Source organism: Lolium rigidum, chromosome 2 (assembly GCF_022539505.1).
Source record: "Lolium rigidum isolate FL_2022 chromosome 2, APGP_CSIRO_Lrig_0.1, whole genome shotgun sequence".
NCBI lineage: Eukaryota > Viridiplantae > Streptophyta > Magnoliopsida > Poales > Poaceae > Lolium > Lolium rigidum.
In genome coordinates this window covers 34,289,203-34,303,303 of record NC_061509.1, presented here as the reverse complement: position 1 = coordinate 34,303,303, position 14,101 = coordinate 34,289,203, and the positions used below count along the sequence as shown (strand labels likewise).

At 49.9% G+C, this 14,101-nt stretch overlaps 4 protein-coding genes across 5 annotated transcripts; all 4 read right to left on the bottom strand.

Moving 5' to 3' along the window:
- Positions 1-373: 373 nt before the first annotated feature.
- On the bottom strand, positions 374-1,933 carry LOC124686219. The gene has a single exon (XM_047220208.1). The coding sequence runs from the start codon at positions 1,865-1,867 to the stop codon at positions 719-721; it is 1,149 nt and encodes a 382-aa protein (XP_047076164.1). The 5' UTR covers positions 1,868-1,933; the 3' UTR covers positions 374-718.
- A 1,936-nt stretch (positions 1,934-3,869) lies between these two features.
- Positions 3,870-9,299, bottom strand: LOC124691550 (protein transport protein SEC16A homolog). 2 transcript variants are annotated; one of them, XM_047224839.1, is made up of 9 exons: positions 7,619-9,299; positions 7,342-7,500; positions 7,210-7,266; positions 6,422-6,547; positions 6,208-6,342; positions 5,518-5,844; positions 5,292-5,405; positions 4,893-5,191; positions 3,870-4,802 (listed from the first exon to the last, which is right to left on the bottom strand). In XM_047224839.1, the coding sequence occupies exons 2-9, from the start codon at positions 7,474-7,476 to the stop codon at positions 4,253-4,255; spliced, it is 1,743 nt and encodes a 580-aa protein (XP_047080795.1). In that variant the 5' UTR covers positions 7,477-7,500; positions 7,619-9,299; the 3' UTR covers positions 3,870-4,252. The 2 variants fall into 2 exon arrangements, with proteins under 2 accessions (XP_047080795.1, XP_047080796.1); XM_047224840.1 differs by lacking the exon at positions 7,210-7,266 and having other exon boundaries at positions 7,342-9,299.
- Positions 9,300-9,406: 107 nt separating this feature from the next.
- Positions 9,407-11,002, bottom strand: LOC124691551. Its single transcript, XM_047224841.1, has one exon. The coding sequence runs from the start codon at positions 10,956-10,958 to the stop codon at positions 9,807-9,809; it is 1,152 nt and encodes a 383-aa protein (XP_047080797.1). The 5' UTR covers positions 10,959-11,002; the 3' UTR covers positions 9,407-9,806.
- Positions 11,003-11,051: 49 nt separating this feature from the next.
- LOC124689481 lies at positions 11,052-12,747 on the bottom strand. Its single transcript, XM_047223005.1, has 2 exons — positions 12,421-12,747; positions 11,052-11,064 (listed from the first exon to the last, which is right to left on the bottom strand). The coding sequence occupies exons 1-2, from the start codon at positions 12,714-12,716 to the stop codon at positions 11,052-11,054; spliced, it is 309 nt and encodes a 102-aa protein (XP_047078961.1). The 5' UTR covers positions 12,717-12,747.
- Positions 12,748-14,101: the final 1,354 nt, after the last annotated feature.

Here is a 14,101-nt window from a genome sequence, read left to right as displayed (position 1 = left end):
CTTTAATTGGTGAACAGGGTGGAAATTTTACACACTGCAAATTTGGGTTACTAGTAGATGACTAATATGACATTTCATAAAAAAAACACTATAAGGTGTCACTTACAGGTGTGCTTCCCCAATAGTCAATACAAAACTATGCCAAACACAGGCATCTGACCCGAAATGTTTGCTAGTTGGCAGCTTGTGAAATAGAACTATGAAACTTCACATAGATGAGTATATTTCTAGGTTATAGGCCATGTTTCTCAATTGATTTCTTAATATTGATGGGGAGAGCTACGCCACTTTTATCAATTGCAGGGACAGCTGAGAAATAATAATTTATGATGTGCTAGCGCAAACACAAAAAATGTTGCAACAAACCACAATCTAAACTGAAAAAGGATTTTCAATGCAGCGAGGAATTGCCTGACCCCCACACATTTTCCCTTCCAACATGTACTTAACACAAGGATGAACAAGCTCATAGCCATGCCACGCTTTCTTCTATACAACAAGATGATGTGGACATACCAGGATCAAGGAATGAAATTATCACTACCATAATTCATCAGCAGTTAGCAACGATGAAATAAGTATGTAAGAAAGATACAATAGCAGAAAGCAGACACATTGTCAGGCATAGAACATTGAACCATGAATTACAGCTTGCATCGCAGAGCAAAATCTTTGTTGTGCCATTCTTCGTTACCAGCTTCCATAGGTCATTCTTGGTTCATGTAAATCTGAATCTAGTCGGCATTTTCCCTCTGCAAGCTGCTGCATAGTCTTGAGCGAGTTTCGGTGCAGCTTCCTTGTGAGGGCATATGAACTTCTCCATGAATACCTTCTCGGAGATGCTGAGAACATTATAGTAGTCTCGGTCTCGAGGTACCAATCCTTTTTCCTTAAGAAACTTAAGGACGTAGTACCGGGGTCTGATCCGTCCCTCCAGGCTGTAATTGAGCATTACAGAGCGCTGAGCAATGTATGCCGGTGCCAACCCCGCATCAGAGATGAGGAACTTTGACCTGCTCTGCAGAGACTCCTTAGATCTCGTGAGCACCAGTGGGGCCTTACAAACAGCAATGCGCACTTGAGCATCCGACCACCTGAACATGTTCTTCAGGTACTCCAGTTTGGCGGCGATCTTCTCCTCGCTGAGCAATGTGACAGCATGCAGCATGTGCCTGAACATCGCAGAGCCAGGGGGTACACCAAGACCTTGGGCAGACGCCACCATCGCCTGGACGTGCTCCGGGTTGGAGCCCAGCAACCGCGGCGCAGAGAGGAACAGCTTGGAAATATCGCAATCACCGAGCCCGCATTTCCGCAGGAACACGACATTGGGCTTGACCACCTTCTCGAGGCTGCATCCCAGGAGACCGGAGCTCTTCTTGAGAAACCTGAAGAGGTTCTCGACGGAGCCGAAGAGTGACACGTAGTATGGCAGATTGGAGACGACGGACCTGCAGCGGGAGATGGCGCGGCCGAGCGAGAAGAAGCGCGCGATCTCAGCCTGTGGGAAGCCGTGGCCGGCGAGCCCGGCGACGACGGGGGCCAGGGTCTTCTCCACGTTCGCGCAGAGTAACTGCGGGTCCTTGGCGACGGCGGAGGCCACGTCGGCGCTCGAGAGGCTGAGGCCGGCGAGGAAGGCGAGGACGGCGTCGGGTTTGGTGGGGGACTTGAGGTGGGAGAGCTTGGCGGAGGCCTTGAGTGCCTGGGCTCGGGTGAGGCCGCAGGTTCCGACGAGGTAGTCCTCCACGGCGAAGCTAGGGTTTGGGGAAACGGCGGGCGCCGCGGCGGAGAGGAGGCGGTGGAGAGATGCTATGGGCGAGGTGGAGGGAGAAGAGAGGAGCCGGGTGAGGATGGTTCGTCGGAGCATGGCGGCGCCGGCGGCCGGGAGGGAATGGGGAACGATGGCCGACTTGATTCGGGAAGAAGATGATTTGTATCAGGGTCAACCTTGCGGACGACCAAGTGGGCCCCACATGTCAGGCTAATGTTGCCTGCTCTATAGTGACTGGCCCGGCGCGGACTCCACCGACCAAGAGGCGGAGTCCAACGACAAGAAGGTCTCCGCGAGGGGGTCAACGACGCCGACCTCGAGCGCCGCCGCAAGGACGGCGACCTCCTCCTCCGCACGGGCCTCGTCACCGACGCGTAACACCACGCGAAGAAGGAGGAGTGGCGACGGGAGGTGGAGCTGCAAGCGGCGATGTTTGTTGACCTCGGATCCGATAACAACGAGTGACCATGCCGAGGTGATTTATGGTTATATTGTGCCATATGTTACATGTTGAACTGGATTATTGTGCCAGTGACGAAATTGATCAACGTGATAGCTACGTGAAAAACCTGTCATTTCACATGTTGACCTGGATTATTTGCAATGTTGATTGCTAACTTTTTATCACACCAAAACTTTAATTGTTTTTTTCCTTAGAAGTCTTAACTCTTAACTCTGACAAAAGACCTTTCATCCATAGCAGCTCACTAACACAAACAGACACTGCTTTATATTCTGCTTCTGCGGTAGATCGAGAGATTGCCACTTTTTTCTCCTCCAAGATACTAGCTAGGTTTCTCCAACAAAAACACAAAAACCAGATGTTAACCTTCTATAATCAAGGCAACTAGCCCAATGGGTATCGCAATATCTTTCTACATTTAAATATATATTAGCCTTAAACCGTATACATTTCCCAAAACTTTCTTTTATATAGCCAAAATTCGGTTTACTGCCTCTAAATATCCACTTCTTCCACCATGCATAATGACCAACATATAGCTACAAATACTCATGCGGGACGGCGGCCAGGGAGTTTCTCACGCGCGGCGGCGGCGGCCCTCCCGCCTCCTGGGGCGGTGGTGGTCTGACGAGGATGGAGCGGCCCTCCCGCCTCCCGCATGGATGGACGGGGACGGTGGCCAAAGCCCGTTCTGCGGCCTCCCCGCCTCCCATCGGCGGCACGCCGGTGGTGGCTGGTGGTGGCGCACAGCGCCATTCCCTCCGCCTCTCGCCGGTGAGGGGCGATGATCTTGGGCTTCTCCCGCGGTACGAGGTCGCCCGGGGCAGCAGCCTTGGGTTCGACGGTGGAGGCGGCCTTCGTCTTCGCCGGAGGAGGTCGGTTGGTTGCTAGGGTGAAGGATCACGAGATCCCTCTACCCCCGCGATGAAGATCTAGTCGACGACGAGCGAGCGGCGAAGGGGCCACCGGTGAACACCGAGCCTTGACTTCGTTCTTGGCGGATGATGGCGGCGGCTTTTGGCGCCGTTTCCCTGTGACGACATCATCTTTGCTAGCCTCTCCGTTTGCTCTCGCCGAGTTGGGAACTCGCGGCTGTCGGTGAAAATCGTGTCAAGATTGGCGGGTGATGGCGGCGTTAAGCGTCACTTCCTTCTTGAAGGCATCATCGTCGCGGTCCGCAGGAACGCACTCGTGCTGCTCTGGGGGGAGACCTTAGATCCAGCCAGGATCGGACGATGACGACGCTTCCTGCGTCGTGTTACCTCTTGGAGCATCGTTGTTGGAGCAGCGGCTGGATGGGGGTGGTTTTTTGTGGAGTGGTGTTCATCTACTACTTTGTCGTCGATGATTCTCAGCAGCGTGGAGCTGCAGGGTATCGAAGACGGGCGAGGATTGCTGGACGCGGTCAAGATGGTGGAGCTGTTTGGTGTTATGGTGACATCGACGGCAGGCCTAGCACGGTAATACGTTGATCTCAATTGGAGATGGGTTCGAGATAGATGGCGGTTGCGAACTCTGCGACGTGTGCAATGGCACACCCTCAGAGTTTTGCTTTTTGGATGATATGTGTTGGTGTACCGTCAGGGAGTATTACCTTATTCATGGTCCCAGGTATAGCGAGTTATCGCTAGGAAGGAAGCTTCGAGATTGATCTTTGTATTTCCCTTGTAAGTCATTGCGAATAATTTAATAAAAGAAAAAGCTGTGTGTATCCTTTGGATGCAGTGGCTGGGGCTATGCTTCTTGATCGAAAAAAAATAGCTACAAATACTCAAAAACCAAGACTGTACGTGTAGTACGCGTCTGGCACACCTCGGTTTTAGCAGTTTTCCCCGAGTTCCATTCAAAATTGGAGATGTCCATCTCTGTGCTGGCAATCACTTGATTCGCTGTGAACAGCTCCTTTCGCATTTTAACTTACTTGCGTTTTGCTGGAAGAACCGCGGTTTACCGAGGTTGTGTGGACTGAATCATGGCGGCCATGACGATCATGCAGACCGTCACATCACCCGTCGCTGTCAGAGCTCAACCTCATGAAGATCCTCTGTCAAACCATTGAACTGCACAGACGAGTTGCTGTTGGAACGACTATGCAAGGGTCTGCCAGGCATGAGCGGCGAAGGCACCATCGGTCCTTCAGGTGATCTAGCGCCTGCCGTAGCACTAAATTGGTCAGAGTATGTTCCACTCCATGATGCTGCCCGCGATCTTGGTGTCAATGAGCTGTTGTTACTTCCTGGGGACATCCAGGGTGCCTGGTTTGGATTAGGAATGTTGTCCATGCTGGGATACCGCTGAATGGTAGATGACATTGGTGCTGAAAATTGTGCTGTTGGTGGGGGTGATGAAAATGATGTTCCTGCTGGGGGTGAGGATGAACTCTCATCCTGGTGGAAGGTTTCACCACGTGTCTCTGCTGATTGGCTCGGCATCTGCTCGGAAGGAGCAGCGGCTGCAGTGGGCACGAAGAACCTGGCACCAGTTGGTGGTGTCACAGATGCAGCAGCCGGTTTGTTGTAAGACTGGGCTGCTCCGGTTGCACCAGCCTTATTGAATGTGTCGACATATCTATAAAAAATGAACAAAATACTTCAGTTATCTTGTTGAGAGCAAAATTCTAAAAAGTACCAAAAGCAAATGTCGTCAGTACTAAAATACCTGGACCGAACACCCATTCGTCCACGAGCAGAAAACTGGTTCTGGCTGGGTGGAATTGGTGGCATTCCCAAACCATGATCTGAATGTTTCGGAGATCTACGTTCTGCCACTCCATTGGGAGTATGGATTCCACTAGCAGGGCCATTTAAGTTATAGTCTGGCATGCCATTCTGATATGAGGAGGATTTGGTTGGAGGTGGAGGGAGAGGAGGCTCCTTGGCAGGAATCTCAGCACCTTCCTCTACCCATCGCTTCAGCTTTTCGTCATAGTAAAACTTGTTCTGCTGCCCTAATTTTGCCTTCAGAAAATAATACGAACTTAGCATTAGTATTACTATAAGAGTGAGACAAAATGAACAAAGTAGTGGAGATACTCCGATTTCATAACTCCAGAAGTACCTGGCGTGATTTTGAAACGAATCCCATTGTCTTCTGCAGCGTGGAGCCAATCCAACCAAATCGTGAACTACCCGATCCTGATGCACTGCTCTGCGTGTTATCCGTTCGCGCACCCTAATAGAACTATTCAATGCGAAGTTAGAAGATAATATTAAAAGATCTTCCTCGCAAAACGTCCACTAATAACATTACTACCTCTCTCTTGCTCTATAGAGGACATATATACCTGTTTCGGTGTTTTGCCGAAGTCTGGTTCAGAAACACTTCTGTTGTGTGCGATCTTCCTGCTAGCGCCACCGCTATTCTCTGCCATCTCACTTATTGAATGCACTGAAGGGGATGCAACTAATGCTGACATGGTCATTACTGATTGGCTGTTCACAAATTTTGCAGCTGCAGGTGCTGGATAGATCTCCCTATCACCAACAGTGCTCTGTGGCACTGGTGGAAGTGGCGCAGACGGTGTGCCCATCATGCGGGAAATAGATTTATCAAGCGAGGTGAATAGCTTTCCAACTAGTTTTGCAGGGGCTAGATTCGTTCCGTACCCACCCTAAAGAACAAAAGTAAAGCAAGTGGGTTAATTATTAACAAATGAGAGGCAAACCTCAGCTACAATGCAGAACAGGATTCCTGGTAGAGCAGAATCAACTACTATTATAATTATGTATAGCTTATATGGCTGAAAGGGCAGGAGGATATACTGAGAATTGCCAAGAACCTTTGTATATTCATAAACCTCTGTCCTCTGTAATTGCATTTCCAAAATATTAGTCCGGAGCAGTGAATGGCAGAAAAAAAAAGTAATGGGCGACGCAAGATTGCCTATGTATCCACATAATGGTTGTTTAGAAAGTTTTGAAGTAAACTTGCAATAAGCTTGAATTTTGCAGGTAATAAGAAAGTTGTAAGAGACCTGAATGGCTTCAGGGCTGGCAAATGTTCGAGGACATTTCAAGTGGTCTGCACCAATGAGACATAACCGAGCACTTTCAGAGTACGGGTCAATATTTAGTTCAGCAACTAAGTAGCATGAATGAGCAGCTGCAACCTGTATCAAGTAGCTCCGTAAGATACTTGATCACAAAAGGTTAAGAGCAAATATATTTGCAAATATGTATCATACAAACCTCATTTATCTCTTTCCAAAGGCAATCTCCAAGATGGGTAATGACTAGGTCATCATTTTTTGTCCTATTTGCAGTTATAATAGCCAAATTCTCTTCCCAGTCATCCAACATAGCATTAGGACTAGGCTGTCCCACAGAAATACGAAGTCATGAACTCAGTTACGAATTAGGCGGAAAATCAGGAAATGATAAAAACTGGACAAACTGGCACATGCAATGCTAGTAAAAAGATAACAATTCCTAAGCAACTTTCAGAACCCATGACACTGCAGTAATCAATAAATTACACTGGAGTAACCAACGAAGCACCAGCTCTAAGACAAATAATTGACAAATAACCATACATATCCAACAGAATGACTCAATACAACTAGTTAGTCTCTTCTACGGCACTAAGTACGAGTAGAGAGACAATATTGCAATAACTACACTCTTGATTTCCCCAATGAATAAAGATTGTAAAACTAGATCTTCCTAAGATAATGAGCAAATATCTGAAATGGAGGTTGTATATTATATTACATAATACTACCTCAATCCCAAGGTTTAAGGCCTATATTTCTTTCAGAAAGTCAAACTATGTTAAATTTGACTAAGTTTTTATAAAAAGTCATTAACATGTCAAATACAAAATTAATATTATTAGATAGATAATGAAATATATTTTAATGTGCTATCTACAAAACATCATATTTGTTGATAGATTATTCTAAAATTTTGGTCAAACTTTACTTGCTTTGACTTTTCCAAAAAAATATAAGCCTTAAGCTTTGAGATGGAGGTAGTACCATGAGGCAGACAAGGCCTGTACAGAAAAGGCAAGGGCGACTCTTTGCTATTGCAACCTATACAATAATCATTAACTGTTGAAAATAGTAATGCATTTCGCAAGTGAAGAAAATGATTAACTAAGTAAGTACCTGCATAGGCTGTTGGGATGCACCCTGCGTATCATAGTTTGTGTTTTCTACATTAAAAACATCTGCAGGTTGACCAGCAATGAGAAGGCACAATGTTCGCAAAGGTGACCCAGATATAAAGTGGCAGTGAGCCATTTTCTTCACGGTATCCACGTAGAACTGCACCACCAGTCAAATGAAGGATTAAGAAAACTGATTAGGAAACTAAAAACCTCATAGTTAGATCAAGTGAACTGTTACAAACAAAAGAAAGAACTTCAATTAATTTTAAACATACCTGATCACCAAGTTGTAAAGCAAGTATGACTGCGGGTCCTGTCTCCCTAAAACCTAGCTCGATCGCGTGAGAGATTAGAGAGGATGAACACTAGACAAGAGAGGTTTGTGCTGCGCTCAATCACTTGCAGCGTTTTCTGTTTCTCCTTTTATTCATACGAAAGGGAAAGGGTCGAGCGACGTGCTCCACGACTGATCGCGCCATCCCACGATCCGAGCAACGTGCTCAACGTTCTAGACCAATTCCTGGCTGCCGCACAAATCGCAACAACCAGCGCTAACTGAAACAAACAGCTCACTACTGCTAAACCTGACGAAACTAAAAGTGTCGAAAAAAGGACACCCAGGGAAATAAACAGCAGAGGCAAGAGAGAGAGAGAGATAGGGTTTAACACAACATTCTCCCCCTCAACCCTGTCGATCAAACTTGACATCGAAGATGCCCACCTTGCCTCGCAGCTCCTGGAAGCGTACACGGCCCAATGGCTTCGTTAGTATGTCGGCCTTCGTGCAGTGCTAATGTACTCCACAACGATGCTCCCTCTCTCGACGTAGTCACGTATGATGTGATAACGGAGATCGATATGCTTTGTTTGCTCGTGGAGAACTGGATTCTTGTAGAGAGAGATTGCGCCACATATTGTTGAACGGAGGGAATATATAGGTAAGAGTAAAAAAGAAAAACAACATAATTGATAGGAACAACAGATGCAACAAGGAGATTTTCAAGATAAAATAATTTACAGAGATCTACTATCAACTACTCCCTCCGGTTAATATTAATTGACTCTAATGTGAATGTATGTAGGCACATTTTAGTTCTAGATACATCCATATTGAAGTCAATTAATATGAATTGGAGGGAGTACATTCAATTGGATGGCCTCCATGTCTTATTATTTTGGTGCACATTTAAAGTATGAGGTATAAATGAATGCTACATACACCATCGATTTTCTGCAGTTGGATGTTTCCAAGCTCGAGTTGCAGTGTCAACTTAACATATTTATCCACGTATTACTTCAAACGAGAAGAAGAAAAATCCATGTCAACTCAAGAAATGAAAACGTGTGTTGAATTGCCCTCTACTTTTGAGCACTGTGGATTGTCTCTCCCAGTACAGATATGAACAGCCAGATCTTCCCACATCACTGAACATGCATCCATGTTGCTCAGTGAAGAATCAATACTACAATTAGGCATGTGGAGGCTGCAGTTGTAGATGCACAGAGCTCTCCAAGGTTTACCTCAATTATCATATAAAAACATGATCCAGAAATGGATATGGTGAAGAACCAATAATTAAAAAATATAGCTTAGAAGACCCGTTGTTAAAACATCTAGTTCTTAACACAGAAATTCAAAAGTTCACGCAGACAAATATTGATGGTATCCAAGAATGTAGATGTTCACATGCCGATCGAGCCACAGAATTTGCACTAGAAGATTTGCTTCAAATATAGTTGTGATTGGACACTTTAATTGGTGAACAGGGTGAAAATTTTGCACACTGCAAATTTGGGTTACTAGTAGATGACTAATATGACATTTCATAAAAAAACACTATAAGGTATCATTTACAGGTGTGCTTCCCCAATGGTCAATACATAACTATGCCAAACACAGGCAAACCCGAAATGTTTGCTAGTTGGCACCTTGTGAAATAGAACTATGAAACTTCACATAGCTGAGTGTATCTCTAGGATATAGGTCATGTTTCTCAATTCATTTCTTAATATTGATGGGGCGAGCTACGCCACTTTTATCAATTGCAGGGACAGCTGAGAAATAATAATTTATGATGTGCTAGCGCAAACACAAAAAATCTTTCAACAAACCAAAATCTAAACTGAAAAAAGGATTTTCAATGCAGCGAGGAATTGCCTGACCTCACACATTTTTCCTTCCAAGATGTACTTAACATGAGGATGAAGAAGCTCATAGGCATGCCATGTTTTCTTCTGACTATAATATGACATGGACATGCCAGGATCAAGGAAAGAAAGTATCACTACCATAATTCATCAGCAGTTAGCAACGATGAAATAAGTATGTAAGAAAGATACAATAGCAGAAAGCAGACACATTGTCAGGCAAAGAACATTGAACCATGAATTACAGCTTGCATCGCAGAGCAAAATCTTTGTTGTGCCATTCTTCGTTACCAGCTTCCATAGGTCATTCTTGGTTCATGTAAATCTGAATCTAGTCGGCATTTTCCCTCTGCAAGCTGCTGCATAGTCTTGAGCGAGTTTCGGTGCAGCTTCCTTGTGAGGGCATATGAACTTCTCCATGAATACCTTCTCAGAGATGCTGAGAGCAGTATAGTAGTCTCGGTCTCGAGGTAGCAATCCTTTTTCCTTAAGAAACCTAAGGACGTAGTACCGGGGTCTGATCCGTCCCTCCAGGCTGTAAGTGAGCATTACAGACCTCTGAGCAATGTATGCCGGTGCCAACCCCACATCAGAGATGAGGAACTTTGACCTGCTCTGCAGAGACTCCTTAGATTTCGTCAGCACACCTGGAGCCTTACAAACAGCAATGCGCACTTGAGCATCCGACCACCTGAACATGTTCTTCAAGGACTCCAGTTTGGCGGCGATCTTCTCCTCGCTTTGCAATGTGACAGCCTGCAGCATGCGCTTGAACATCGCAGAGCCAGGGGGTACACCAAGACCTTGGGCAGACGCCACCATCGTCTGGACGTGCTCCGGGTTGGCGGCGAGCAACCGTGGCGTAGAGAGGAACAGCTTGGAAATATCGCAATCACTGAGCCCGCATTTCCGCAGGAACACGACATTGGGCTTGACCACCTTCTCGAGGCTGCATCCCAGGAGACCGGAGCTCTTCTTGAGAAACCTGAAGAGGTTCTCGACGGAGGCGAAGAGCGACACGTAGTAGGGTAGATTGGAGACCATGGACCTGCAGCGGGAGATGGAGCGGCCGAGCGAGACGAAGCGCGCGATCTCAGCCTGTGGGAGGCCGTGGCCGGCGAGCCCGGCGACGACGGGGGCCAGGGTTTTCTCCACGTTCGCGCAGAGTAACTGCGGGTCCTTGGCGACGGCGGAGGCCACGTCGGCGCTCGAGAGGCTGAGGCCGGCGAGGAAGGCGAGGACGGCGTCGGGATTGGTGGGGGACTTGAGGTGGGAGAGCTTGGCGGAGGCCTTGAGTGCCTGGGCTCGGGTGAGGCCGCAGGTTCCGACGAGGTAGTCCTCCACGGCGAAGCTAGGGTTCGGGGAAACGGCGGGCGCCGCGGCGGAGAGGAGGCGGTGGAGAGATGCTATGGGCGAGGTGGTGGGGGAAGAGAGGAGGCGGTGGAGGATGGTGCGTCGTCGGAGCATGGCGGCGCCGCCGCGCCGGCTGGGAGGGAATGGGGAACGATGGCCGGCTGGTGGCAGTACGAGTCTTGATTGGGAAGATGATTTGCATCAGGGTCAACCTTGCGGACTACCAAGTGGGCCCCATGCGTCAGTCTAATGTTGCCTGCTGCGAGTGGCCCGGCGCGGACTCCACCAACCAAGAGGCGGAGTCCACCGATGGAGTAAATGACAAAAAATTACCATAATGCAGTCAGGGCATCTTCAACCGCGCCACCCAAACGGACGCGCTGGGCCGTCCGTTTTGGGCCGTTTGGGTGGCCGAACGGACACCCGGACAGCCGTGCCCTCCGCGCGGACTCCTGCCGGAGCTGCTCCTCCGCTGCGGCCTGCAGCTCCGCCTGTAGCCGGAACGTGGCCAGGCGCTCCTCCTCCGCCAGGCGCGCGGCCCGGCGCTCCTCTCCTCCCGGAGCGCCGCCTGACGCGTTGCCTCCTCCTGACGGCGCGCCGGCTCGAGGAAGGCCCACGCCTCCGCCCGGGCGTCCTCCACGGGCCTTCTCGGCCGCCTCCGGCGCGGAGGTGCGCGGCGTCTCGGCGAGGTGCGGCCATTTGGCCGGCTCGTCGAGGTCGCGGCGCTCGCGGGACGCCGCGGCGCCGCCCGCAGCTCCGGGTCGTCCTCCTCCTCCCGGGGCTGCGGCTGTGGCCGGGGCTGGGGCGCGGGCTCGTTGATGTAGAGGCCGCCGGGCGCGCGGCCGGCCCGCCTAGCAGGTGTGCGCGGCTGCGCGCGAGGCCGCGCCGTCGCGGATGTGAAGCACGTGCGCCGGCGCGCATCGTGCTCCACCTCGAACCACAAGTCCCAGTTGGGACTTGCGTCGCCGTACGCGGGGTCCTCGTCGGAGGTCCGCCGGCAGCTGAGCGCGGCGCCTCCGGATCTCGGCGTAGCGGGCGCGGCCGGAGCCCGGGATGGGCGGCACCGGAACCCGATCCGGGCTCGGGTGCCGGCCGTGGGGAGGTGCACGTCCCCCACGGCATTGGGACGCCGGCGTCCCAGAACATTTGCGCCACCGCTAGGGTGACGTAGATCCGGTCGCGTCTGGGCGTCGCCGGTGACCCCATGGCGAACGGCGCCGGCGCGACTGGCCGGCTACCGCCGGCCTCGTGGTCGTTGGCGGATGGCGAGAACTCGCGCTTCGGGGCCATGGCGGCGCGGAAGCTTCGAGCTCGCGCGTGCGGCCGGAGTGGAAAGTGGGGACTGGATAGGGACAGTCCCCTTCCCCGATCCACATTTAATAGGACCGGGGCACCGACGAGTGGGCCAGCCACGCGGACAGAGCGGACACGCGAGGACGCCGCGTGCCATCCGCGGCCACGCAAACCCGGCCCAGATTTGGGCCGGGTTTGCGTCGTTCCGGACGCCGCGGCCGTCCGCTTTTGCGGTGCGTCCCCGCGTTGGGCCAGGGTTTTCTCCACGTTCGCGCATAGTAACTTGGGGTCCTTGGCGACAGCGGAGGCCACGTCGGCGCTCGAGAGGCTGAGGCCGGCGAGGAAGGCGAGGACGGCGTCGGGATTGGTGGGGGACTTGAGGTGGGAGAGCTTGGCGGAGGCCTTGAGCGCCTGGGCTCGGGTGAGACCGCAGGTGCCGACGAGGTAGTCCTCCACGGCGAAGCTAGGGTTTGGGGAAGCGGCGGGCGCCGCGGCGGAGAGGAGGCGGTGGAGAGATGCTATGGGCGAGGTGGAGGGAGAAGAGAGGAGGCGGGTGAGGATGGTGCGTCGTCGGAGCATGGCGGCGGCGCCGCGCCGGCGGGGAGGGAATGGGGAAAGATGGCCGGCTGGTGGCAGTACGAGTCTTGATTTGCATCAGGGTCGGTCAACCTTGCGGACGACCAAGTGGGCCCCATGCGTCAGTCTAATGTTGCCGCAAGGACGACAAGAGGCGGAGTCCACCGACGAGGAAGTCTCCGCCGGAGGCCCACGATGGGGTCTGTCCCAAGGGGGTCAACGATGTCGAGCTCGAACGCCGCCGCAAGGACGACGACCTCCTCCTCTGCATGGGCATCATCACTGATGCGTAACACCGCGCGAAGAAGGAGGAGTGGCGACGGGAGGCGGAGCTGCAAGCGTCGATGACAACAATGAGTGACCCTGCCGAGGTGATTTATGGTTATATTGTGCCATATGTTACATGTTGAATTAGATTAGAGTGATGGAATTTTAACGGAATTGATCAACGATGATGGCTATGTAAAAAACTTGTCATTTCACTTGTTGACCTGGATTATTTGCAATGTTGATTGCTGACTTTTTATCACACCAAAACTGCAATGGTCTTTTTATTTAAACTTTTAACTCTGACAAAACACCTTTCATCCATAGCAGCTCACTAACACACACAGATAATGCTTTATGTTCTGCTTCTGTGGTCGAGAGATTACCACTTTTTTCTCCTCCAAGATACTAGCTAGGTTTCCTCCAATAAAAACACAAAAACCATATGTTAACCTTCTATCATCAAAGCAACTAGCTCAATCGGCATCATAATATCCTTCTACATTTAAGTGTCCATTAGTCTTGAACCATAAACTTTTCCCAAAACTTTCTTTTATATAGCGCAAAATTCGTTTTTCTGCCTCCAAATGCCATTTCTACGATTCTATGATTTGAGATCCTACCATAGAGATTTCGATTCGATTTAGAATCACGATTTTGACAACTTTGCCTGCAGGGTGGTGGAGACGGAGGCATTTGAGTACGCGTTTTCTAGCCTTATCATTAAAGCTGAAGAAAACAATTCAGAATAATCCTGCAAGGGCAAAAGATCAAAGCCAAAAGTAAATTAGGGCAAAAAAATAGATAAGGAAATAAACAAGGGCAAATGGTAGAAGTCCCAAATAAATAGGGGCAAAAAAATAAAATCCCCTATTTAGTTACCCGCAATGTTGTATGTCGCTGAGTGTTGGGCAACTAAAAGGCGGCATGTTCAACAGTTAGGTGTGGTGGAGATGCGCAATGTGAGATGAATGTGTGGCCACACGAGGAAGGATCGAGTCCGGAATGATAATATACGAGATAGAGTTGGAGTCGCACTGAAGCTTGTCTAACATCGTCTAAGATGGTTTGACACCTCTAGCCTACCCCAACACTTGTTTGGGAATACATGCTTTATCGTT

Coding starts and splice junctions, on each gene's coding strand:
- LOC124691551 (XM_047224841.1), bottom strand. CDS start 10,958: ATGCTCCGACGACGCACCATCCTCCACCGCCTCCTCTCTTCCCCCACC.
- LOC124689481 (XM_047223005.1), bottom strand. CDS start 12,716: ATGCTCCGACGACGCACCATCCTCACCCGCCTCCTCTCTTCTCCCTCC.
- LOC124686219 (XM_047220208.1), bottom strand. CDS start 1,867: ATGCTCCGACGAACCATCCTCACCCGGCTCCTCTCTTCTCCCTCCACC.
- LOC124691550 (XM_047224839.1), bottom strand. CDS start 7,476: ATGGCTCACTGCCACTTTATATCTGGGTCACCTTTGCGAACATTGTGC. Junction 5,845..6,207: donor CCAGCCCTGAAGCCATTCAG/GTCTCTTACAAC, acceptor TTTGTTCTTTAG/GGTGGGTACGGAACGAATCT. Junction 5,192..5,291: donor TCGTTTCAAAATCACGCCAG/GTACTTCTGGAG, acceptor TATTTTCTGAAG/GCAAAATTAGGGCAGCAGAA.